General features: G+C 51.8%; 2 protein-coding genes across 9 annotated transcripts in view; one reads left to right on the forward strand and one right to left on the reverse strand.

Moving 5' to 3' along the window:
• ASMTL (acetylserotonin O-methyltransferase like) overlaps window positions 1-25,822 on the reverse strand; it is a 54,898-nt gene that overhangs the window by 6,779 nt on the left and 22,297 nt on the right. For 5 of the 8 annotated variants that reach the window (XM_063635147.1, XM_063635148.1, XM_055268376.2 and 2 more), the window contains 8 exons: window positions 25,086-25,147; window positions 22,120-22,228; window positions 18,694-19,081; window positions 16,618-16,780; window positions 11,973-12,157; window positions 9,425-9,557; window positions 8,482-8,625; window positions 3,681-3,803 (listed from right to left, as the gene is read on the reverse strand). In XM_063635147.1, coding sequence (XP_063491217.1) covers window positions 3,681-3,803; window positions 8,482-8,625; window positions 9,425-9,557; window positions 11,973-12,157; window positions 16,618-16,780; window positions 18,694-19,081; window positions 22,120-22,228; window positions 25,086-25,147 — 1,307 coding nt within the window. Of the gene's footprint in view, window positions 1-3,680; window positions 3,804-8,481; window positions 8,626-8,757; window positions 8,887-9,424; window positions 9,558-11,972; window positions 12,158-16,617; window positions 16,781-18,693; window positions 19,082-22,119; window positions 22,229-25,085; window positions 25,148-25,822 lie in introns of all 8 variants that reach the window. The other 3 variants (XM_063635146.1, XM_055268374.2, XM_055268380.2) reach the window with 1 other exon arrangement.
• On the forward strand, window positions 3,737-8,482 carry LOC134736038 (mucin-3A-like). Its single transcript, XM_063635156.1, has 2 exons — window positions 3,737-3,837; window positions 6,701-8,482. Exon 2 carries the CDS (start codon window positions 7,206-7,208, stop codon window positions 8,424-8,426), a length of 1,221 nt encoding a protein of 406 aa, XP_063491226.1. The 5' UTR covers window positions 3,737-3,837; window positions 6,701-7,205; the 3' UTR covers window positions 8,427-8,482.

Genomic DNA, 25,822 nt, shown 5'->3' on the forward strand with positions numbered 1-25,822 from the left:
ACGTGGGTAGATGGATGCATGGATGAGATGGATGGATGGGTGAACAGATGGTAGATGATGGGTAGGCAGGTAGATGAATGGATGGACAGATGCATGGATGGGATGGATGGATGGGTGAATAGATGGTAGATGATGGGTAGGCAGGTAGATGAATGGATGGACAGATGCATGGATGGGATGGATGGATGGGTGAATAGATGGTAGATGATGGGTACGTGGGTAGATGGATGCATGGATGAGATGGATGGATGGGTGAACAGATGGTAGATGATGGGTAGGCAGGTAGATGAATGGATGCATAGATGCATGGATGGGATGGATGGATGGGTGAATAGATAGTAGATGATGGGTAGGTAGGTAGATGAATGGATGGATAGATGGATGCATGGATGAGGTGGATAGACGGGTGAATAGACAGTGGGTAGGTAGATAGTGAATGGATTGATAGATGGATGCATGGATGAGATGGATGGATGGATGGGTGAATTAGATGGTAGATGATGGGTAGGTAGATAGATGAATGGATGGATTGATGGATGTATGGATGTGATGGATGGGTGAATAGATGGTAGATGATGGGTAGGTAGGTGGAGGGATGGATAGATGGAGGCATGGATGAATGGGTGAATAGATGGGTAGGTAGGTAGATGGATAGATGGATGCATGGATGAGATGGATGGGTGAATAGATAGATGAATGGATAGATAGATGGATGCATGGATGGATGGATGGGTGAATAGATGGTAGATGACGAGTAGATAGATGAATGGGTGGATGCATGGATGTGATGGATGGATGGATGAATAGATAGTAGATGATGGGTAGGTAGGTAGATGAATGGATGGATAGATGGATGCATGGATGAGGTGGATGGATGGGTGAATAGATAGTGGGTACGTAGATAGTGAATGGATGGATAGATGGATGCATGGATGAGATGGATGGATGGATGGGTGAATAGATGGTAGATGATGGGTAGGTAGGTGGAGGGATGGATAGATGGAGGCATGGATGAATGGGTGAATAGATGGGTAGGTAGGTAGATGGATAGATGGATGGGTGAATAGATGGTAGATGATGGGTAGGTAGGTGGATAGATGGAGGCATGGATGAATGGGTGAATAGATGGGTAGGTAAGTAGATGGATGGATAGATGGATGCATGGATGAGATGGATGGATGGGTGAATAGATGGTAGATGACGGGTAGATAGATAGATGAATGGATGGATAGATAGGATAAATGATGGATGGATAGATAGATAATAAATGATAAACAGATGACAGATAGGTGACAGATCATTGTAAGAAGGCCAGACGCAGTGGCTCACACCTGTAATCCCAGCACTTTGGGAGGCTGAGGTGGGAGGATGGTTTGAGCCCAGGAGTTTGAAACCAATCTGAGCAACATAGCGAGACCCTGTCTCTATTTTATTTTTTTCAAAAAAGGATGATAGATGTATAAAGAGAGACAGAGACAGGGTGGGGAGAGGAAGAGACAGAAGATAGATAAGGAAGGGAGGAAGGAGGAGAGAGGAGAAACAGATTGATGATAGACACATAAAAAGACAGAGGAGGAGACAGGAAGAGGGAGAAGAGAGAGACAGAGAGAGGCCGGGCGCAGTGGCTGACGTCCTCAACTCCAGCATTTTGGGAGGCTGAGGCAGGAGGATCGCTTGAGTGCAGGAGATCAAGGCTACAGTGAACTATGATGACACCACTGCACTCCTGCCTGGGCGACAGCGGGAGACTCCTATCTCCACAAAAAACTTTTTTTTTTTTTTTCTGAGACAGAGTCTTGCTCTGTTGCCCAGGCTGGAGTGCAGTGGTGTGATCTCGGCTCACTGCAACCTTCGCCTCCCGGGTTCAAGTGATGTCCTGCCTCAGCCTCCTGAGTAGCTAGAATTACAGGTGTGCACTATGCCCGGCTAATTTTTGTGTTTTTAGTAGAGGCGGGGTGTCACCACGTGGCTCAGGCTGGTCTCGAACTCCTGACCTCAAGATCTGCCCGCTTCGGCCTCCCAAAGTGCTGGGACTACAGGTGTGAGCCACCGTGCCCGGTATCAGAAAAAACTTCTTAAAAAATTAGCTGGGCATGGTGATGCATGGCTGTATTTCCAGCTACTCAGGAGGCTGAGGTGGGAGGATAGCTTGAGCTTAGGAGGTCAAGGCTGCAGTGAGCTGTGACTGCGCCACTGCACACCAGCCTGGGCAGCAGAGTGAGACCTCGTCTCAAAAAATACAAAGAGAGCCGGGCGAGGTGGCTCAAGCCTGTAATCCCAGCACTTTGGGAGTCCCAGGTGGGTGGATCACCTGAGGGTGGGAGTTCGAGACCAGCCTGACCAACATGGTGAAACCCCGTCTCTATTAAAAATACAAAATTAGCCAGGTGTGATGGCAGGTGCCTGTAGTCCCAGCTACTCGGGAGGCTGAGGCAGGAGAATGGCTTGAACCCTGGGGGCACAGGTTACGGAGAGCCGAGATTGTGCCACTGCACTCCAGCCTGGGCGACAGAGCGAGACGCCGTCTCAAAAAAAAAAAAAAGAGATAGATACACAGAGAAAGAGAGAAAGGAGAGAGAGAGGGAGAGAAAAAGGATGGAAGTCTCGACCATCTGAGCCTATGGGGAGTCCTGTTTCAAAGCACAGGTGCCAGCCTTCCCAGGCCCTGGCTCTGTTAAGATAATTAAGCATTCTCTGCAAATATTCCAGGAATTCTCACTGCAGCAACAACGCTGAACTCTTGAGGGAGGCTGAGCACCCACCAGATTCCCTCAGGGCCAGCTCCTTCAACTGTGGGAATCCGATACGCAGCCCTGGCGCGAACCGGTTCCAGCAGCCCCACTGGGCTCCCAAGCAGCCTGGGTGGACGGGGAAAAACCTGATGTGAAGGCTGTGAGCCGAGCCAGTGCGTGCCGTGTGTGTGTGCACGTGTGTCTGTGTAGAAACACACAGATTAGATCCAGCTGACCCTTCAGCAACACGGCTCTAAACTGCAGAGTCCACTCATTCGTGGATTTCCCTCTGCCTCGGCCACCCCTGAGACAGCAAGACCAGCCCACGGCTTCCGCCTCCTGTGCAGCCTCCTCAATGTGAAGACAAGAATGAAGACCTTTACGATGAGCCACTTCAGCTTCATGAATAGTAAATGTATTTTCTCTTTAGGATTTTTTTTTTTTTTTTTTTTTTTTTTTTTTTTTGAGATGGAGTCTCGCTCTCTTACCCAGGCTGGAGTGCAGTGGCGCAGTCTCGGCTCACTGCAACCTCCGTCTCCAGGTTCCAGGGATTCTCCTGCCTCAGCCTCCCAAGTACCTGGGATTACAGCTGTGCACCACCACACCTGGCTAATTTTTGTATTTTTAGTAGAGATGGTTTCACCATATTGGCCAGGCTGGTCTCGAACTCCTGACCTCAAGTGATCCGCCTGCCTCAGCCTCCCAGAGTGCTGGGATTATAGGCATGAGCCACCATGCCTGGCTAATTTTTGTATTTTTAGTAGCGACGGGGTTTCACCACATTGGCCAGGCTGGTCTGGAACTCCTGACCTCAGGTGATCCACCCGCCTCGGCCTCCCAAAGTGCTGGGATGACAGGCGTGGGCCACCCCGCCCGGCCTCCTTGTAAAACTTGAACCCAAAATACTACGTCTTAAGAAAAACAGTGAACCTGACGACAGGCTCTCACCTGGCTTGCAGCTCGCGGCGACCCTGCTGAGTAACTTGTGGACTCTGGCGTCTGGCCAGTCATGCAGGATCCGGCACAGGACGTATAGCTCAGCGCTCGGGAGGGGGTCCCTGAAAAAGTCACCTGGTTTAAAGACAAAAGGCGACACATCCGTCAGGTATGGAAGAAGCAGTCCTCCCCTGGACAGATCTTGGGAGCGCCACCCACATCCTAAATCGGGGAGAGGGGTGTGGGCGGGAATGGGTCCTCCTGAAGTATATCCCCATGAGGACTCGAACAGAGATCCATGAGGAGCTGGTTAGTGATGTCACGCCCGTGCGGTTTGACGCCGGCCGAGAAAAGGCTGGGGACAGTGGCTCACACCTGTAATCTCAGCACTTTGGGAGCCTGAGGTATGTAGATTGAGCTCAGGAGTTCGAGACCAGCCTGGGCAACATGGCAAAACCCCATCTCTACTAAAAATACAAATTAGCTAGACAGGGGTGGCGGGTGCCTGTGATTCCAGCCACTCCGGGAGGCCGAGGCAGAATTGCTTGAACCTGGGAGGCAGAGGTTGCAGTGAGCTGAGATCGTGCCATTGCACTCTAGCCTGGCTGACCAAAAAAAAAAAAAGGAAGGCAGGGGAGGAAAAAAAGGAAATTCAGGGGCACCACCTGGGCAAGGCAGGCAGAGTCGGCACAAATGGGCGTCTGCCAGGGAGAGTCAGGGCAGCACTGCCGGTGAGTGGGCAACGGCAGGGCATTCTTTGGTGATTCCAATTCAGGCGCCCAGGAGGGTTGCCTGTGGGGGGTGGGGGGGGGGCGCTGCACGTAGCTGCACGCCCCTCTGTAATTGCTGAAATGAAAAGACGGTCTGCTGTAGCGCAGTGAATGGTGTCCCCTTAAAAGATACATTCAGGTGCTGACCCTTAGTCGCTGGGAATGGGACCTTATCTGGAAATAGGGTCTCTATAGATGTCACTGAGTAAAGAATTTCAAGATGAGATCATTCTGGAGTAGGGTGGGTCCTAAATGCAATGACAGGTGTCCTTTTTTTTTTTGAGACAGAGTCTTGCTCTGTCGCCCAGGCTGGAGTGCAGTGGCGCGATCTCGGCTCACTGCAAGCTCCGCCTCCCGGGTTCACACCATTCTCCCGCCTCAGCCTCTCCGAGTAGCTGGGACTACAGGCGCCCGCCACCACGCCCGGCTAATTTTTTGTATTTTTGGTAGAGACGGGGTTTCACTGTGGTCTCAATCCTGACCTCGTGATCCTCCCGCCTCGGCCTCCCAAAGTGCTGGGATTACAAGCGTGAGCCGCCGCGCCCGGCCGACAGGTGTCCTTTTAAGAGATAGAAGAGGAGACAGACTGAGAGGAGAAGGCCACGTGGAGACGGAGGCAGAGACTGCAGTGATGCAGCCACAAGCCCAGGGATGCCTGGAGCCCCCGGGAGCTGGGAGAGGCAGGAAGGATCCTCCCCAGAGCCTCCGGAGGGAACCAGCCCTGAGATGACTTGATCTCAGACTTCTGGTCTCCAGGACTGGGAGAGGATAAATTCCTGTTGTTTGGAAGTTGTGAGGCCCCCGCATGGGGTAGTTTGTTCCGGCCACCACAGGAAACCCCGTACCTACCGTGTGCTGGTGTGCACCTGTGGATGGTCACAGAAGCCTTTGTATTTATTGATTGCTAACCCTGCTCTGTTCAGCAAATACGAACCACAGCAAAGAAAGCAAGCAAGCTGTGAGTTGCATGAGGGGGAAAGAAGGGGCGGGAGAGTGTGCGGTGGGAAGTCTGAGCTGTTTTCCCCCAGCTGCAAGGAGGAGGTGCTATTTCAGGGCTTATGATTTTAAACTTTAGCATTTCTGGCTGGGCGGGGTGTAATCCCAGCACTTTGGGAGGCCGAGGCGAGTGGATCAGCTGAGGTCAGGAGTTCGAGACCAGCCTGGCCAACATGGTGAAACCCCGTCTCTACCAACAGTACAAAAATTAGCTGGGTGTGGTGGGGGGCACCTGTAACCCCAGCTACTCGGGAGGCTGAGGTGGGAGGATCACTTGAACCCAGAAAGTGGAGGTTGCAGTGAGCTAAGATCACGCCACTGCACTCCAGCCTGGGTGACAGAGTGAGACAACGTTCAAAAATAAATAAATACACTTTAGCATTGTGTTTCTGCAGATCTGGCATCCAGCCTGCGCCACAGAGCAAGACTCCATCTCAAAAAAAAAGCACAGCTATCATGACGTCCTGCAGGAGGAGCTGTAGGGTGGTTGTGTTTTGTTTTTTTAAAAACTAGAAAAGCATCCAGGAACCTCTGGGGGAGGGGTATGGAGGTCCCCAGCGCCTGCGTCCACAGGCCTGGCCACTGTTGAGTGGTGCTGAGTTACGGCACATCAGGTGTCTCTTTTTTTATTTTTATTTTTTTGAGATGGAGTTTTGCTGTGTTGCCCAGGCTGGAATGCAATGGCGTGATCTCGGCTCACGGCAAGCTCCGCCTCCCGGGTTCAAGCAATTCTCCTGCCTCAGCCTCCCGAATAGGTGGGATTATAGGCGCCCGCCACCATGCTCAGCTAATTTCTGTAATTTTAGTAGAGACGGGGTTTCACCGTGTTGCTCAGGCTGGTCTCAAACTCCTGACCTCAGGTGATCCACCCACTTCAGCCTCCCAGACTGCTGGGATTCCAGGCGTGAGCCACCGCGCCTGGCCCAGGCGTCTCCTGTCAATCCGTCCTGGCCTCAGCAGCTGCCACCTGGAAGTTCTCCAAGTCTAACCTAAGGCCGCCCTGTTACAGCTCTTGGGTCAGTTCCTTCCGTGGCCTCGGCGCCGTGGATGCCCATGAATGCTGATCTCGGCAGTTCCCCATCTCCACTCTCCTCCCATCTCGGCTACTTGCACCAATGATAACTTCACACAGCCGTCCACCTGTTTGTTTTTAATCATTATTATTATCATTGTCTTTTTTTTCTTTTTGAGATGGAGTTTCACTGTTGTTACCCAGGCTGGAGTGCAATGGTGAGATCTCAGCTCACTGCAACCTCCACCTTCCAGGTTCAAGCGATTCTCCTGCCTCAGCCTCCTGAGTAGCTGGGACTACAGACGCCCGCCACCACGCCCTGCTTATTTTTGTATTTTTAGTAGAGATGGGGTTTCACCATGTTGGCCAGGCTGGTCTCGAACTCCTGACCTCAGGTGATTCACCCGCCTCAGCCTCCCAAAGTGCTGGGATTACAGGCGTGAGCTACCACGCCCAGCCTCATCCACCTGTTTGGAGATGCCCTCGTGTCTGTGTGGACCCACAGAGAGACACGCACAGGCATACCCACGGATGCAGACATAGACATACAGGCACACACATATACCCATCGAGATGCACACACAGACATGCAGACACAAAGGCACACATGCAAGCACACACCACAAAGACATGCACACGCAGATACACTGACAGGCACACACATGGACACAGATACACCAACAAGACTGGCACACACAGACACACACAGATTCAGACATAGACACAGAGATACACTAACAGGCACACACACGCACACAGATGCAGACATGCACAGATGGGCACACACACGCACGGACACACAGATACACCAACAGGCAGACGCAGACATGCACAGATGGGCACACACAGACACACATGGACACAGATACAGTGACTGGCACACATGCAGACGCAGACATGCACAGATGGGCACACACAGACACATGGACACAGATACAGCAACTGGCACACACGCAGACATGCACAGATGGGTACACACAGACACACATGGACACACAGAGATACACCAACACACAGACGCAGACATGCACAGATAGGCGCACACAGACACATGGACATACAGTGACAGGCACACACAGACGCAGACATGCACAGATGGGCACACACAGATACAGCGACAGGCACATGCACACAGACGCAGACACATGCACACAGACGCAGACACACAGACGTACACATACCCACACAGACGCACAGAAACACACATACCCTCACAGACACATACACACCACAGAGATGTGCGTACACACGGACTCAGACACACAGAGACATTGTGACGTACAGACATGCATGCAAGGACATACCACACAGACGTGCACACACAGACTCAAACACACAAGCACAGCAGATAGCCACATATGCACACACACCATGCACATAGACACAGACACAACCACAGCAGTCACATACGCATACACACAACCACTGGCACACAGCATGCACACAGATGGGCAGAGATGCACACAGGCATGCACACATATACCCACACAGACACACCCTCACAGAAACAACCACACACCACAGAGACGTGCAGACACACGTGGGCACAGACACACAAGGACATACTACACACAGACACACAGAAGCACAGCAGTCCCATATGCACACAGATGCAGACACACAGACATGCACACACAGACACACACAAGCACAACAGTCATATGCACACACCCACCCACCCACCGGCACACAGCAGGCACACAGATGCAGACACACACACAGAGATGCACACAGAGATGCACACAGACATGCACACATACCCTCACAGAAACACACGCAACCACACACCAGAGACGTGCACAAACATGCGGATGCAGACACACACACATTCTCACGCACAGACACGCTCCAGGGCATACCACACACGCACACACACACACACATACAAGCGCAGTGGACAGTCACATTTGCACACAGACACCTACCATGGAAACGCCCAGCAGAAACACAGGTACACACACAGCCGTGCACCCTGTCTAGAAAGAGATGGTGGAGCCTGGAAAAGGTTAGCAGGGCGAACACGAGGCAGGCTCACCTGCTGCGAAGTGGATCTGCGCTGCCTGCGGTCCGGCGGGTTGGAAGTGGGCAGCCAGCTCCATGATGTCCGGGAGGTCAAACACAGTCACCTGCAGATGAGGGTACTCACGGGCCAGCTCTTGGGCCAGTGCACCTGTGCAGCCTGCAGGGAAGCAAATGCATGCTCTGCGGCCTATGGCATTGAGACCCATGCTGGAAGGGAAAGCCAGCAATGGGGAGTTTGCTGGTGTCCCAGACAAGACCGTACAAGCAGGTGAGTGTGGGGGGCACAGACCTGCAGGGAAATCCTTCCAGCCCAGGGGTGGAGGGCTGTACTCCTCCCTTCTCCTTCCTGCTGTGGGGATGTACACACGATGGCCGGTGCTACAGCAGCCACTCTGGGCCACATGTGGGGGGCACAGACCTACAGGGAAATCCTTTCAGCCCAGGGGTGGGGGGGCTGTACTCCTTTCTCCTTCCTGCTGTGGGGATGCAGACACGATGGCTGGTGCTACAGCAGCCACTCTGGACCACAAGGAGGAGAGGCATTCAGAGGTTGGGGAAATGTAAGCTGATGGTGTGAAAATCGTCCCAGGCCCCTGATCCCCCAGCAGCCCTTGGGAATGTGTGTATTGCTCCACCCACTGTCCAGGGCTGGGGTGGGGTGGAGGGTGCGTCAGGATATAATCAGACTTGCTGAGGGGAATCCAGGGGTTCCAAGGTGCTCTGCCTCAGCTCCGCAGCCAACAGAGGGCCCCCCAGTCTCTAGGGGGGCATTAAGGCATCCCCGGGGGCCTCCTGGAACTTGGGAATATCCACCCACGATCTGGGACTCAGCCTGGCCCCGTGCAGGTCGTTATCAGGTTTGTCAATGGAAAAAGGCAGTTTGCAGGTGTCCTGAGCAGGGAAGATGCCTGTGGCTTAATAAAGTAAGGAGAACCCTGGCAGTGGGGGCTACCCACCTCCCACGTCGCAGGCAGAGGAGAAGCAGGACAGATCGAAGGCTGTGGCCACCTGGCGTGCAGTCAGCTTCGCCATGCCATGCATGGCCTGCATGAACCGCAGCCGCGTCTCCGGGCTCTGGTAGTGCACGTCCTGGAACACAGTGGGTGCTTAGGGGCACCAGAGAACACGGGCCGAGGGATCGCCCAGCCTCTCCCTGGGGGTCGGAGGGAGAAGTGCAGGGCTCCAGAGCATGGGGGCTCAGCCACGCCTGGGCTGCAGAGGGGGCTTCATGCCACAGCTGTGTTGGGTACCCCTGTCTGTGTGGGGGCTGGGCTGGCTGGGGACAAAGGACCCCGAAGTGGTGGACGATCTCCTTGGAATCCCTTGGTCCACACCACAGCCTGAACTCCAAGCATCTGAGTTTCACAATAGGCTTTTCCCAATAAAGCTTTTCATCCTGGAGGCTCCAGTGGTCCACAAACACCTCACTGGAGGAAAGCGGGAGAGAAGCCGCAATGTCTCTGCAGGTGCCCCGGCTCAGCCTTCACCGCAATAGTGCAGTGTGCAGAGGGGGCTCCTCCGAGAATTCCGGCGTGCAGCGGAGAAGCTCCTCCGAGCTTCTCCAATTCCCCCCTGGTGGCACCTACCCCGGGTCCCAGAGGACCCCAGGCCCGTCCTGGTTCAGGGTTGTGTCCAGGGTTCGCCTGGACATCCCCTGTCCCCCCAGGGCAAGCAAGCACTGCTGAGGAATGCTTCTGAGCCCCGCTCCCAGCAGGACAGCCCGTCTCCATCCTGGCTCCCTAAATCCCGCAGGGCTCCCCGGCCCTCCCCTGCGTGGCTGGCAATGATGGGGCTCAGGGATCTGTCCTCTGTGATGCCCAGGCCGGCTGCTCACTCTGGCTCAGGGCCCCTGTCCATGCCTCTCGGCTTCTCTCTCCACCACTGGCTTCTCTCTCTGACTCTTTCTCCCTTGGTCTCTGTCTGTCTGTCTGTCTCTGTCTGTCTCTGTCTGTCTCTGTCTCCCTCTGTCTGTCTCTGTCTCCTGTTTCTGTCTCTATCTGCCTCATCTCTGTCTCTCCAAGCCTCCCTGTCTCTGTCTCCCTACCTCATTGTCTGTCTCCCATCTCCATGTCTCTGTCTCTTTCTGTCTCTATCTGTTTCTGTCTCTGTCTATCTCCCTGTCTCTCCGTCTCTCTCCCTATCTTACTATCTCTCTGTCTCCCATCTCTGTATCTCTCTGTCTCCCTCTATCTCTGTCTCCGTCTATCTCTGTCTCTGTCTGTCTCCCTGTCTCTGCCTCCATGTCTGTCTCTCTGTCTCTGTCTCCCTCTACCTTTCTGTCTGCCTGTCTCTCTCTGTGTCTCCCTCTGTCTGTCTGTCTCTCCCCGACATCTGAACGAAGCCCCCGGCTCCCTGGGGCTCATCTCTGCATCACACACACTCAGTGCTCGCTGCCACGGAGGAATGAGGCCATGGCCAGCTGAGCCCACAGCAGACTCCCCACGCCTGGCTGGCACAGCCCTGCAGACCGAGACCCACCCATCTGCACAGGCCCCACGGACCCCACCACATCTCCCATGTCCACCTCAGAAAGGTTCTTGCCAGGGAAAGGGGAAGGAGGGGCGAGAGGATGCAGGGAGTGCTTTGCAAACAGCGGTCTCACATAAGCGTCAATTCCATTGAAGCAAAGAAGAAACAGGGCATTCATTTAAGGCAGCCTGTCCAACTCCTTCCTATTTCTATTTTTCAGACAGACTCTAGTTCTGTCGCCCAGGCTGGAGTGCAGCAGCACCATCACGGCTCACACTGCAGCCTTGACCCCCCAGGTTCAAGTGATCGTCCCACCCACCTCGGCCTCCCAAAGTAGCTGGCTAATCATACCTGGCTCATCGTTAATTTGTTGTTTTTTGGAGACAGAGTCTTGCTGTGTTGCCCAGGCTGGAGGGCAGTGGCGTGATCTCAGCTCACTGCAACCACCACCTCCTGGGTTCAAGTGATTCTCCTGCCTCAGCCTCCTGAGTAGCTGGGACTACAGGCATGCACCACCATGCCCAGCTAATTTTTCTTGTATTTTTAGTAGAGACGGGGTTTCAGCGTGTTGGCCAAGCTGGTCTCACACTCCTGACCTCAGGTGATCAGCCCAACTTGGCCTCCCAAGCTGGCTGGGATTACAGGCTCATGTCACCGTGCCCAGCCTAATTGTTTTTTGTAGAGATGGGATCTCACTATGTTGCCCAGGCTGGTCTCAAATCATCCTCCCAACTTGGCCTCCCAAAGTGCTGGGAATGACAGGTGTGAGCCCCTAAGCGTGGCCTTCAAACCTGTTTCTAGGAGGAAATTCTAGTTTCATCAGCTGCTGGCTAACAGTGGAGGATGTCTACCTTGCACCTGTTCCAGGGCTGAGTGACACAACAGCCACAGCACTAAGGTCTCCAGGCAGAATGAGCCAAGCCTTTGGGATCTGTCAGACCGGAGACAGACTGATCAAGGTGCCTACTGATCTGTGTGTCAAAGTGCCTTAGCAAAATGCATGCTAGATAGGTGTCCGCGGCGGTGTTATGCTACCTGGAACGGATCTTCCGCCTTCTTCCCCAACGCCCTGTGGTACTGGTTTCTTCCCTCTCGGATGGCAAACTCCAGGTATGTAAAGAGGTTCCAGGTGAGGTCATTATTTTGCATGATGAAGCCATGCAGAGAGTATTCACCGTCCGATACCAGGTAGAGGTTCGCTGTCTCTGTGTTACTGTAACCTGAAGAAACGGACAGTCCTGTGACCTCCTAATGAGAAAATCCAAGGAAACCTGACCGTAGGGGATGTATCATTGAGATGTTAAAATAAACATCATCCATCTGACCGTAGCAAACCGTACACTCAAGGAAACCTGACCGTAGGGGATGCATCATTGAGATGTTAAACATCATCCATCTGACTGTAGCAAACTGTACACTCAAGGAAACCTGACCGTAGGGGATGCATCACTGAGATGTTAAAATAAACATCATCCATCTGACTGTAGCAAACCATACACTCAAGGAAACCTGACCGTAGGGGATGTATCATTGAGATGTTAAACATCATCCATCTGACCGTAGCAAACCGTACACTCAAGGAAACCTGACTGTAGGGGATGCATCATTGAGATGTTAAACATCATCCATCTGACTGTAGCAAACCGTACACTCAAGGAAACCTGACCGTAGGGGATGCATCACTGAGATGTTAAAATAAACATCATCCATCTGACTGTAGCAAACCATACACTCAAGGAAACCTGACCGTAGGGGATGTATCACTCACGCTTGTAATCCCAGCACTTTGGGAGGCCGAGGCGGGCGGATCACGAGGTCAGGAGATCGAGACCACGGTGAAACCCCGTCTCTACTAAAAATACAAAAAATTAGCTGGGTGTGGTGGCGGGCGCCTATAGTCCCAGCTACTCGGAGAGGCTGAGGCAGGAGAATGGCGTGAACCCGGGAGGCGGAGCTTGCAGTGAGCCGAGATTGTGCCACTGCACTCCAGCCTGGGCGACAGAGCGAGACTCCGTCTCAAAAAAAAAAAAAAAGATGTTAAACATCATCTATCTGACCGTAGCAAACCGTACACTCAAGGAAACCTGACCGTAGGGGATGCATCATTGAGATGTTAAACATCATCTATCTGACCGTAGCAAACCGTACACTCAAGGAAACCTGACCGTAGGGGATGCATCATTGAGATGTTAAACATCATCCATCTGACCGTAGCAAACCGTACGCTCAAGGAAACCTGACCGTAGGGGATGCATCATTGAGATGTTAAACATCATCCATCTGACCGTAGCAAACCGTACGCTCAAGGAAACCTGACCGTAGGGGATGCATCATTGAGATGTTAAACATCATCCATCTGACTGTAGCAAACCGTACACTCAAGGAAACCTGACTGTATGGGATGCATCATTGAGATGTTAAACAACATCCATCTGACTGTAGCAAACCATACACTCAAGGAAACCTGACCGTAGGGGGTGCATCATTGAGATGTTAAACATCATCCATCTGACCGTAGCAAACCGTACACTCAAGGAAACCTGACCGTAGGGGATGCATCATTGAGATGTTAAACATCATCCATCTGACTGTAGCAAACCGTACGCTCAAGGAAACCTGACCGTATGGGATGCATCATTGAGATGTTAAACAACATCCATCTGACTATAGCAAACCGTACACCCAGGGTCCACTGGGTGGGAAAACAGCAGCCACCACGCCCCAGCTGTGGACTGCTGTAACTGTTACCCACTGAGGCTGATCCTTCCTTCATGGTTGTGGCCACGCTCAAGCTCCCAGTTATGCAGGCAAACACCCGTCTAGATGTGGCTGTGGAGGTGTGCTGTAGCTGGCGTTTGCATCTACCATCAGTTTGACTTTAAGGGGATTAACCCCCCAAAATTAAAGGAGATTAACCCCCCAAAATGTGCGCTGGCCTCATCCAGCTCACTGAAAACCCCAGAAGCAAACTGAGCTTTCCTGGAGGAGAAATTCCACTTGAAGATGGAAGCAGCAGCTCTTGCTTGAGCTTCCAGCCTGCTGGCCTGCCCTGTGGATTTTGGATTTGCCAGCCTGCACAATCACGGAAGTCATTAAGATAAATTTCTTAAGTTACATCCTAGGGGTTCTGTTACCCTGGAGAGCCCCAAGTGATACAGGGAACTTCATCCTCCACCCACTTCATGTCCAGGTCAGCTGTCCATAGACCCAGCCCCCAAGCTCCCTTCCAGGATGCCCCCTCCCACAGAAGGGGAGGCTGGAAGGTGGAGGACTTGTCAGTGGAGACCTATATATGGGAACAGATGGCCTCGCACCACTCCGGTCCTCCTGTGTAAGAAACAGCCCTGTGTTCGTGTTAATGATGAAATGTTACTATTTTCCCACCGAGCTGACCCTGAGTGTACAGTTTGCTATAGTCAGATAGATGACATTTATTTTCATCATGAATAAATGATGAGACCTATGGTGAAGCAGAAGCCTGTGCAGACGTGGAACTGCTCCTAGGACTCAGCTGCACAAACCATTGTCAAAAGGAGTTGGAACAAGCTTTCATGGTGCCAGAGATGAAAAGCCTTTCTCCATATTCATCATTATTTTCTTTTTTTAAATTTTTTTTATTTTTTTTTTTTGAGATGGAGTCTTGCTGTGTCTCCCAGGCTGGAGTGCAGTGGCATGATCTCAGCTCACTGCAAGCTCCGCCTCCTGGTTTCATGCCATTCTCCTGCCTCAGCCTCCCGAATAGCTGGGACTACAGGCGCCCGCCACCATGCCCGGCTGATTTTTTGTATTTTTAGTAGAGACGGGGTTTCACCGTGTTAGCCAGGATGGTCTTGATCTCCTGACCTCATGATCCACCCACCTCGGCCTCCCAAAGTGCTGAGATTACAGGCGCGAGCCACCACACCTGGCCTATTCATCATTATTTTCAATACAGGAGAATAGTACTGAACTGCTCTAGCTGGGGAAGATATTCTGCCTTCTATGTTCCAACCCCTAAGGATATAGTCACATGTCTCTGTGGTAAGGGCACAGCCTTTGGGGCCTCAACCAGTGCATGCTTTGTCTCCTAATCACAGAAGCACAACCACCTCTGTGCAGGTGTCATCTGTCTTCCTGGCCTTCCCAAGCTACTCAAGGACTTGGCCATGTGCTGTCTGTTCTAGCACCACGCTGAAGAGTTATGTTCAATTCAGAAAATACATTGTCATCCATCCATCCATCTACCCATTCACCCACCCATCTAGTTATCCACCCACCCATCCATCACTCATCTATGCATTCCCCCACCCATCCAATCCACCCATCCACCCATCTACCCACTCATTGATCCATTCCCCCACCCGACTATCCATCCAGTGATCCACTGATACATCTATCATCCATCCTCCCACCCATCTGGCCACCCACCCATCCATCTATTCACCCACCCTCCCAATCATCCACCCAGCCATGCACCCATCCGTCCACTCATCCATCCACCCACCTACCCATCCATCCATCCATCCACTGATGGATCCACTGATCCATCCACCCATGCATGCATCCATCCATCCACGCATCCATCCATCCACATCCATTTATCCATTCATTCCCCCACCCATCCAATCACCCATCCATCCATCCATCCACCCACCCATCTATTCACCCACACTCCCAATCATCCACCCAGCCATGTGCCCATCCATCCACTCATCCATCCATTCACACGCCCACCCATCCACACGCCCACTCATCCATCCATCCACACATCCATCCACTCACCCATCCATCCACATATCCCTCCACTCACCCATCCATCCACACATCCATCCATCCATCTGTCCGTCCACCCATCCACTTGCCCACCCATCTGTGCACCCATCCACCGATTCATTGATCCATCCATCCATCTACCCACCTTTCATTTATCCATCCACCCATCCATCCACATGCACACTCATCCATCCATCCACACATCCATTCACCCACCTACCCGTCCAGTCATCCACCCTTCCATCCACACATCCATCCATCTATCCACTCACCCACTCATCCATCCACTCACCCACCCATCTATGCACTCATCCACCGATTCATCAATCTGTCCATCCATCTACCTACCCTTTCATTTATCAATCCACCTCTCCATCCGTCCATCTATCCATCCAACTTCCCATCCATGCATCTGTCCATCCTTCCTCCCATCCATCTATCCACCTACCATCCATCCATCTATCCATCCATTTATATATCAACTCTACCCATCATCTGTGTATCTATGTATCTGTCATCTCTGTATCGTCAATCTATATCAAGGTACCTATGCATTTATCATCTATCTGTGTATCTGTCTACCCATCCATCCACCTTATCTGTCTATAAAAATAAATAAGCAAGTAAATCAACATCTGTGTGCACCCTATTGGGTTCTGTTTCTCAGGAGAACACGGACTGATACAGCCCCTTTGAGACTACAGCCCATAAGGAGGTTGCGCTTCTCCTATGTGCTCACGGCCGCCACTGTTCCCTCTCTGTCGTTCACCCTCTGCTTCTCACCCTTTTGGGAAAAGCAGCATTCCTGAGGGCAGAGGGACAGAAGGTCTGGCCCTCCTTCCTCACTCTGCCCAGGATCCAGGTCACCTTCCCTCAGTGACTTCCACCTGCAAAGATTATCAGAGCAAAACCCGCTGGGTCCTGTCACCTTGTTTTGTCTTCTTCAGGACGCCCATGGCAGCACAGATGTCCAGAAGCCTCTCCGTTCCACACGCAGAGGTGTCCACTTTGCTGGCAATATCCGCAGCCTTCTGGGGTGCTTCATCTTTTAACAAATCAAACACCTTCAGCTTGCAAGCGGTGAATAAGGCCTGTTAAAAACAAGTGCAGAGAGACTCATTAAGTCACTTGTCAAGTACTTTTTACTCCCACAGACCCAAAAGATGGAGGCCAACGTTGTCGAAAGTATACAACTTGGCCACTGAGCCTTCTTTCACAGAGAACGGTGGGGATTTATAGGTCAAATCCCCAACTATAAAACAAGGCGTACACAAGGTAAAAGCACATCAACGAATATCATGCAGAAAAACCAGCCCATGGGAGAAAAATCAACGTGCTGCAGATATGGGCTGAGTTCAAAACCCATATGTTGAACCCCTAATCCCCCCAGTCCCTCAGGATGTGACTGTATTTGTAGGCAGGGTTTTAAAGAAGTGATTCAGGTAAAATGAAGTCATTTGGGTGGACCCTAATCCAATAGGACTGGGGTCCCTATAAGAAAAGGAGATGAGGACACAGACACACACGGAGGGACGGCCCTGTGAGGACACAGGGAGAAGATGGTGTCTCCAAGCCCAGGAGAGAGGCCTCAGGAGGAACCAGCCCTGCCCACATGTTGATACTGGACTTCCAGCCGCCAGGACTGTGGAAGACTCATCTGTTGTTTATAAGTCACCCCGTCTATGGTATTGTGGGACAGCAGCCTGAGATGGACTAAGACATCTCATAAGAAGAGGAGATGAGGACACAGACACACACAGAAGGATGACCCTGTGAGGACACAGGGAGAAGACGGCGTCTCCAAGCCCAGGAGAGAGGCCTCAGGAGGAACCAGCCCTGCCCACATGTTGATACTGGACTTCCAGCCGCCAGGACTGTGGGAGAATCAGTGTCTGTTATTTATAAGCCACCTGGTGGTGGTTTAATAATCACCGCTTGGTAAATTAGAGACACAGATGGAATGTGCCGTAACCACCTTTATTCCTTATTCACTGCATATTCTCTCTCCTGATGATGAATGACAAGCAGTGTCGTCAGCCCGGTCTCCCTGTCTCCCTGTCTCCAAACCTGCGCCCCTCCTGCACCTGACAGCCCCATCTCTGCTTCCCAGAGGACGCCCTGTGAGGGACCCCTGGTGTTGGGAGGGCTGCATCCCTTCTAGGCTGCCACCGAGAGGGGCCCCTGAACAGAACAGCTCCAAGATGGGGCCTCAGGCTGGGTGCAGTAGCTCACACCTGTAATCCCAGCACTTTAGGAGGCTGAGGGGGGGGGGTGGATCAGCTGAGGTCAGGAGTTCGAGACCAGCCTGGCCAACACAGTGAAACCCCATCTCTACTAAATATACAAAAATTAGCCGGGCTTGGTGGTGGGTGCCTGTAATCAGGAGGCTCCTCAGGATCTCCTCTTGAGATTCTTAATTACATCTGCCAAGACCCCTTTTTAAAACAAGGGCCCATTCACAGATTCTGGGGATCAGGCTACAGACAGATCTTTCAGGAGGACCAGTTATGCAGGAGGCTGAGGCAGGAGAATCGCTTGAATCCGGGAGGTAGAGGTTGCAGTGAGCCGAGATCATGCCACTGCACTCCAGCCTGGATGACAGAGCCAGACTCCGTCTCAAAAACAAAAAGAAAAAAGGGTCTTTGCAGACGTAAGCTATGGGACTTCAGATGAGTTGGAGTCAGTGGATTAGGGAGACCTCAAAATCCAATGACAGCTGTCCTTCTAAGAGAAGAGGAGACACAGACACAGAGGAGAAGGCCACGTGGAGGAGGTGGCAGACACTGGAGTGATGCAGCCACAAGCCCAGCGATGCCTGGAGCCCCCAGGAGCTAGGAGAGGCAGGAAGGACCCTCTCCTAGAACTTTCGGAGAAAGCGTGGCCCTGATACAACTTGACCTCAGACTGCCAGCCTCCAGGACTGTGAGAAGTAAATTCCCTTTGATTTAAGCCCAGTGTGTAGGGTCATTTGTGAAATGCGGCCTGAGGAGACAGACACAGGTACCTTCGATAGTTTAAAGCCGTCAATCAGCTCCAGGAGGCGTGTCGGGAACGGAGGCAGGGTCTCCCGAGTCCTGTGACACTCAGCCTCTGCCATGCCCTGTCCCATCGCTCCCGCGTCGGCCTTCTCATCGCGGCTGCCCGTGTCCCTCTGAGCAGGCTCTGAGCCGCCCCGCTCCACGTCACTGAGATCTTCAAAGGTGTCCACGGTCGGGATGGAGTCGTAGTTGACACGCTGCCGAGGGTCCTCCAGGCGGGGTGGGTAGTAGAGCTCCACCAGCTGCTTGCAGAAGTGGTTCAGCGGGAATCCCACCACGTTCAGGAAGTCCCCGTGTACAGATTCCACCAGCATGCCGCCCAAGGCCTGGATCCCATAGCCGCCAGCTTTGTCCCTGGGTGGGCAGGGGAAGGGAAGAGGTGACAATGGGGAGAAAAGTTTCTGGGTCTGAAAATTTCACGGCTGGGAGGCCGAGGCGGGCAGATCACAAGGTCGGGAGATCGAGGCCATCCTGGCTAACACGGTGAAACCCCGTCTCTACTAAAAATACAAAAATTAGCTGGGCATTGTGGCCGGTGCCTATGATCCCAGCTACCCAGGAGGCTGAGACAGGAGAATCACTTGAACCCAGGAGAATACTTCAGATCTGGTGTGCTGGCAATTTTCCAGTAAGACACGCTATTCCTCTAAACCACAGTCAACAGGCTGTAAAGAGCCTTGAGCTTCTTCTCCCGTCTCACTTTTTTTTTTTTTTTTAAAAGACAGAGTCTCGCTCTGTTGCCCAGTCTGGAGTGCAGTGACACAATCTCGGCTCACTGCAACCTCCACCTGCTGGGTTCAAGCGATTCTCTTGTCTCAGCCTGCTGGGTAGCTGGCATTACAGGCACCTGCCACCACACGTGGCTAATTTTTGTATTTTTAGTGGAGATGGGGTTTCACCATGTTGGCCACAATGGTCTCAAACTCCAGACTTCAGGTGATCCGCCTGCCTCGGCCTCCCAAAGTGCTGGGATTACAGGCATGAACCACCGCGTCTGGCCCTCTTTTTCTTATTTTATCTATTTATTTTTTTTTCAAGACAGGGTCTCTGTTGTTCAGGCTGAAGTGCAATGGTACATTCTTGCTTCACTGCTCCCTCAAAATTCTGGGCTCAAATGCTCTAACCTCAGCCTCCCACGTAGCAGGGACACACGTAGATGTGTGTCAACACTCTCAGCTAGTTTTATCATTTTTTGTAAAGATGGGGTTTCGCCGTGTTGCTCAGGCTGGTCTCGAACTCCTGGGCTCAAGTGATCCTCCCGTCTTGGCTTGAGCTACTGTGCCCGGCCTGTCTTTTTTTTTTTTGAGACGGAGTCTCGCTCTGTCGCCCAGTCTGGAGTGCAGTGGCGCAATCTCGGCTCACTGCAAGCTCCACCTCCCGGGTTCACACCATTCTCCTGCCTCAGCCTCCCTAGTAGCTGGGACTACAGGCGCCCGCCACTGCGCCCAGCTAATTTTTTTTTTTGTATTTTTAGTAGAGACGGGGTTTCACTGTGTTAGCCAGGATGGTCTCGATCTCCTGACCTCGTGATCCACCCGCCTCGGCCTCCCAAAGTGCTGGGATTACAGGCGTGAGCCACTGCGCCCGGCATCTTTCTTTAAATGTATATAAACATTTAAAGTATGTATGAAAGTTCAGGTGTTGGGCTGGGCGCGGTGGCTCCCAGCGCTTCGGGAGGCTGAGACAGGCAGATCACCTGAGGTCAGGAGTTCGAGACCAGCCTGGCCAACATGGCAAAACCCCTTCTCTACTAAAAATAAAAAATTCACCAGGCATGGTGGCGGGCGCCTGTAGTCCCAGCTACTCGGGAGGCTGAGGCAGGAGAATGGCGTGAACCCCGAGGGGCGGAGCTTGCAGTGAGCCGAGATCGCGCCACTGCACTCCAGCCTGGGAGACAGCGAGACTCTGTCTCAAAAAAAACAAAAACAAAAAAAAAACAATTAGCCAGGTGTGGTGGTATGCGTCTGTACACCCAGCCACTAGAGGGGCTGAGGTGAGAGGATCATTTTGACTCGAGAGGTTGATGCTGCAGTGAGCTATGACTGTGCCGCTGCACTCCAGCCCGGGTGACAGAGTGAGACCCTGTCTCAAAAAAAAAATAACAAAATTATTTATATAAATATATGAAATAAACATTTTATGCAAATGTATTTATATACATATATTTATATATTTTATATACTTTTATAATATGAAAATATATTTTATATAATTATATATTTATATAACACATAATACATTATGTTATGTATAATTAATATGTATAATTACATATATTTAATTAATATATAATTTACATATAATCACACAATTTATACTAATTATGTAATATGTATTAATATGCAGTTACATATTAATCATACTTAATACATATTATATATTATCCATATCCTATTCATATATATAATTCTATATTATATAAATAAATATATTATATAATATATAATTATATATAAATCATATAATATATAATTATATAATATATAATTATATTTTATTATAATATATAATCGATTATTTTATAATCTATTATAACAGTACCTATTATATAATCTAACAGTTATATAACCTATCATATAATCTATTATAACAGTATCTATTATAATGGTATATAATCATATTACATTAATATTAATCATTACTTAATATTAAAAGTAATCATTAAAAATTAATCATTAAATATCAAATTAATATATAATCTATATTATAATCTAGATGTAGTATGGTTATATATATTACAGTATAATCTATTACAGTATATAATATAAATATATAATGTATAATTTGTATAATGTATAATCATATATAATTAATAGAATATATAATGTGGAATACATAAATTATATATAATTGCAAATATAATTATATCATGTTACATGATATAATGTATAATTATGTAGACATTATATATGATGTAGATAAATATAATACATATAAATGCAAATGGTGGATGATGAAGTGAAGCTGATGGGTGCAGGCATAGCTCCCACGCTCACCGATCTTTGGAAGGGATGACAGGATCACCTCTTAGGGTGACTTTGCATCACACAGTTTATTCGTGCTAATTGCAGCCAGCGTCCTGGGCACAGAGCACCGGGGTCTCCTCCTCCCACCACGTGAACTTCTGTACCCCCGCCCAGCGCCTCCCCAGTCCTCACCGCAGCCCAGCGTTGGCTCCCACCCTGCCCCTCTCTGTCCTGGGAGTTTGGCTCTTTGAGCCTCCATGGATCAGTGTGGTGGTGAAGGGTTTGTGCTTCTGAGGCGGGCGACTCTCCCTCTGCCTCAGCAGCAGGGCCTCCTTCTTTCCCAAAGGCTGGGTGGGACACCCCATGTGTGAGGGTGGCTAGGCTTCCATACGTGTCCCCCGTCCCCCCACCGCCCCCGAGACTCACATGGGCTCCCCACTGTGGATGTATTCCCAGAGAAGCTCCTCAGACAGCTCCGAGAACTTCACCTTCGTTTCCTCGTAGAATTCCGAGACCCTGGTGTCCAGCTGATGGTCTGCAAGGACAGAGCCCCGGGGATGAGCGTGGATGCCAGCTTGTCACCTCTGTGCCCTGACAGCTGCATGGCTGTGCTGTGGAGCTGTGTACTCGAGCGTAGCACACAGTTCAGATATGGATGGTTCATGGGAGAATAAGGTTTATTTCAGACAAGAAAAGAGAGAAAGGGGCCAGGCGCAGTGGCTCACGCCTGTAATCCCAGCACTTTGGGAGGCCAAGGCGGGCGGATCACGAGGTCAGGAGTTTGAGACCAGCCTGGCTAATGTGGTGAAACCCCGTCTCTACTAAAAATGCAAAAAAAATTAGCCGGGCGTGGTGGCGGGTGCCTGTAGTCACAGCTACTCAGGAGGCTGAGGCAGGAGAATGGTGAACCTCCAGGTGAAGTGGAGGTGAACCCAGGAGGCAGAGCTTGCAGTGAGCCGAGATCGCCCCACTGCACTCCAGCCTGGGCAACAGAGCGAGACTCCGCCTCTAAAAACAAACAAACAAACAAACAGCACTTTGGAAGGCCGAGGCGGGTGTGGATCACCAGAGGCCAGGGGTTCAAGATCAGCCTGGCCAAACCCCATCTCCACTAAAAATATAAAAATTAGCTGGGTGTGGTGGCAGGTGCCTGTCATTCCAGCTACTTGGGAGGCTGAGGCAGGAGAATCGCTTGAACCCGGGAGGCGGAGGTTGCAGTGAGCCGAGATCACACCACTGCACTGCAGCCTGGGTGACAGAGTGAGACTCTGTCTCTAAATAATAAAAGATGTTTGGTCTCTGCCTCAGGGTCCGGACACAGAGCCCCCGAATCCCGGGAAATCTGTTGAGTGACAGGAGCGAAAGCAGGCGTTTTGCTGTGTGGTGACAAACCCCTTCATCCACAGGGGAGCTTATGTTAATGAGGGAACTTTGGGAAAGGGCAGGCTCTGGTTGTCATTGGGAACCTGCCAGGGATTTGCGGGTGGGAGGTTTGGCAGATGGAGTTTGCCCCCCAGTAGCGGCTGATGTGATTAATCCTGGCCTTTTAAGAGACCGAGAAGGGGCCGGGCGCGATGGCTCACGCCTGTAATCCCAGCACTTTGGGAGGCCGAGGCGGGCGGATCATGAGGTCACGAGATCACGACCATCGTGGCTGACACGGTGAAACCCTGTCTCTACTAAAAAAAAAAAAAATAGAAAAAATCAGCCAGGTGTGGTGGCGGGCGCCTGCAGTCCCAGCTACTCGGGAGGCTGAGGCAGGAGAATGGCGTGAACCTGGGAGGCAGAGCTTGCAGTGAGCCGAGATGGCGCCAGTGCACTCTAGCCTGGGCGACACAGCGAGACTCCGTCTCAAAAGAGAGACCCAGAAGGACAGGGTTCAGGGAGCTTCTGGTGGGTGAACACGTCAGGGTGTGGGGGGAGCTGTGCCACGGTGGGCATGGAGGCTGCATACTTCCTGCACCCGGCACCCTGCACTGTGCCTGGCTTCTGTCTGACACTCCCTGACCTGCTCCTTCGTCACAAACGCACAACCTGGGAAGGAAAGTGCTGGCCTGAGTTCTGTGAGCCCCTCGAGCAGATGACCCAACCTGAGCAGGTGCTTCGAGGAACCCCCAGTGAGCAGCAGGTAGGTCAGAAAAGTACAGGTGTGCCCAGGGATATGGGGCTGGCGTCTTCGCGGGGAGGTCCCATGGAACCCCGCCCTTCACCTGTGGGGTCTGCGCTAACTGCGACGGCTAGTGTCAGAACTGACTGAATTCTACGATGCCTCCTGGTGTCCGCCAACAAGCTGGGAATGGGTTGGTGCACACCTGCAGTCCCAGCACTTTGGGAGGCTGAGATGGGAGGATTTCTTCAGCCCAGGAGTTCCAGACCAGTCTGGGCAACATAGCAAGACCCCACCTATGAGCCAGGTGTGGTGGCGTGTGCCTGTAGTCTTTGTGACTCTAGAGGCTGAGACAGGAGGATCGCTGGAGCCCAGGAGGTTGAGGCTGCAGTGAGCTATGATCACACCACTGCACTCCAGCCTGGGTGACAGAGGGAGACCCTGTCTCAAAAAAAAAAAAAAAAAAGAAAAAGAAAAAGAAAGGCCGGGCACAGTAGCTCACGCCTGTAATCCCAGCACTTTGGGAGGCTGAGGCCGGTGGATCACCTGAGGTCAAGAGTTCGAGACCAGCCTGACCAATGTGGTGAAACCCGTCTCTATTAAAAATACAGAAGTTAACCAGGCACGGTGGCAGGCACCTATAATCCCAGCTACTCAGGAGGCTGAGGCAGGAGAATTGCTTGAACCCAGGAGGCGGGGGTTGCAGTGAGCTCAGATTGCACATCTGCACTCCAGCCTGGGTGACAGAGTGAGACTCCGTCTCAAAAAAAAAAAAAAGAAAATGGCAAAATAGGCCAGGCATGGTGGCTCACGCCTGTAATCCCAGCACTTTGGGAGGCTGAGGGGGATGGATCACCTCAGGTCAGGAGTTCGAGACCAGCCTGACCAACATGGAGAAACCCCGTCTGTACTAAAAATACAAAAATTAGCCGGCCATGGTGGCAGGTGCCTGTAATCCCAGCTACTGAGGCAGAAGGATCACTTGAACTTGGGAGGCAGAGGTTGCAGTGAGCTGAGATCGTGCCACTGCACTCCAGCCTGGGTAAGAGAGCGAGACTCCATCTCAAAAAAAAAAAAAAGAAGAAAAAGACAAACCACACATCTTCCTTTGTCCTACACACTTCCAAATCCACCGACAACTTTTCTCAAGCAGGACATAGGCACAAACCCCTCTGGGGATGGGGGTGGGCAACTGTCCTCCTCCCCCCTCAAGCCCAGGGTCCCGAGAATGTCCCAGGTTCTTGTCGCGGCCTCTGGGGGAACCCGATCCCCGGGCCGCGGTTACCTTTGCTGGAGCACTGGACAATCGCGACGCCTGTGAACACGCTGTGTTCTCTCCCGCTCAACCTGCAAGACACAACCGGTGACCACGTGACCGTGCTGTGACCCGTGGGAGCTACAAAACGAGTTTCTCAAAACCAGGGAGGCAGCAAGGCGTCCTTGGTCCTGGCTCCGTCCCCAACCTCTTCTCCCCGATCGTCCTGCTGTGGGGTCTCCAGGGAAACCTTTACGGAGAGGCCGGGGAAGGGGTCACAAATCCCACCAGCAGTGGTCCTGACGGGAGGCCCCAGGCCAGGCAGCTCTCAGCTGGGCCTATGGCAGGCGGGGGGTGCGTCTCTTCCATGTCCTGGGATGGCAATGAGGTGCCAGGCTATGGGATCAGATCCAGGACGCCCAGTGGGAAGAACAGGGCACCGCCAACTTCTCGTGACCCCAACAGTCTGCAGTGGGCATGAGACACTCTGGGATCAGTGCTGCAGAATCCTAGACAAGGATGAGCATGGAGGGATAGTGCCTGCCTCCCTACATAGCTCAGAGAGCAGGGCTCAGACAACACAGCTCACACAGCACGGCTCAGACAGCAGGGGTCAGACAGCACAGCTCACACAGCATAGCTCACATAGCACAGCTCACACAGCACAGCTCAGACAGCACCGCTTATGGAGCAGTTTAGACAGCACAGCTCACACAGCACAGCTCAGGCAGCACAGGTCACACAGCACAGCTCACACAGCACAGGTC

Source organism: Symphalangus syndactylus, chromosome X, assembly GCF_028878055.3.
Source record: "Symphalangus syndactylus isolate Jambi chromosome X, NHGRI_mSymSyn1-v2.1_pri, whole genome shotgun sequence".
Lineage (NCBI taxonomy): Eukaryota > Metazoa > Chordata > Mammalia > Primates > Hylobatidae > Symphalangus > Symphalangus syndactylus.

Excerpts from the sequence above, each read along its gene's own strand:
- LOC134736038 (XM_063635156.1), top strand. The coding sequence starts at position 7,206 with ATGCAGACATGCACAGATGGGCACACACACGCACGGACACACAGATAC.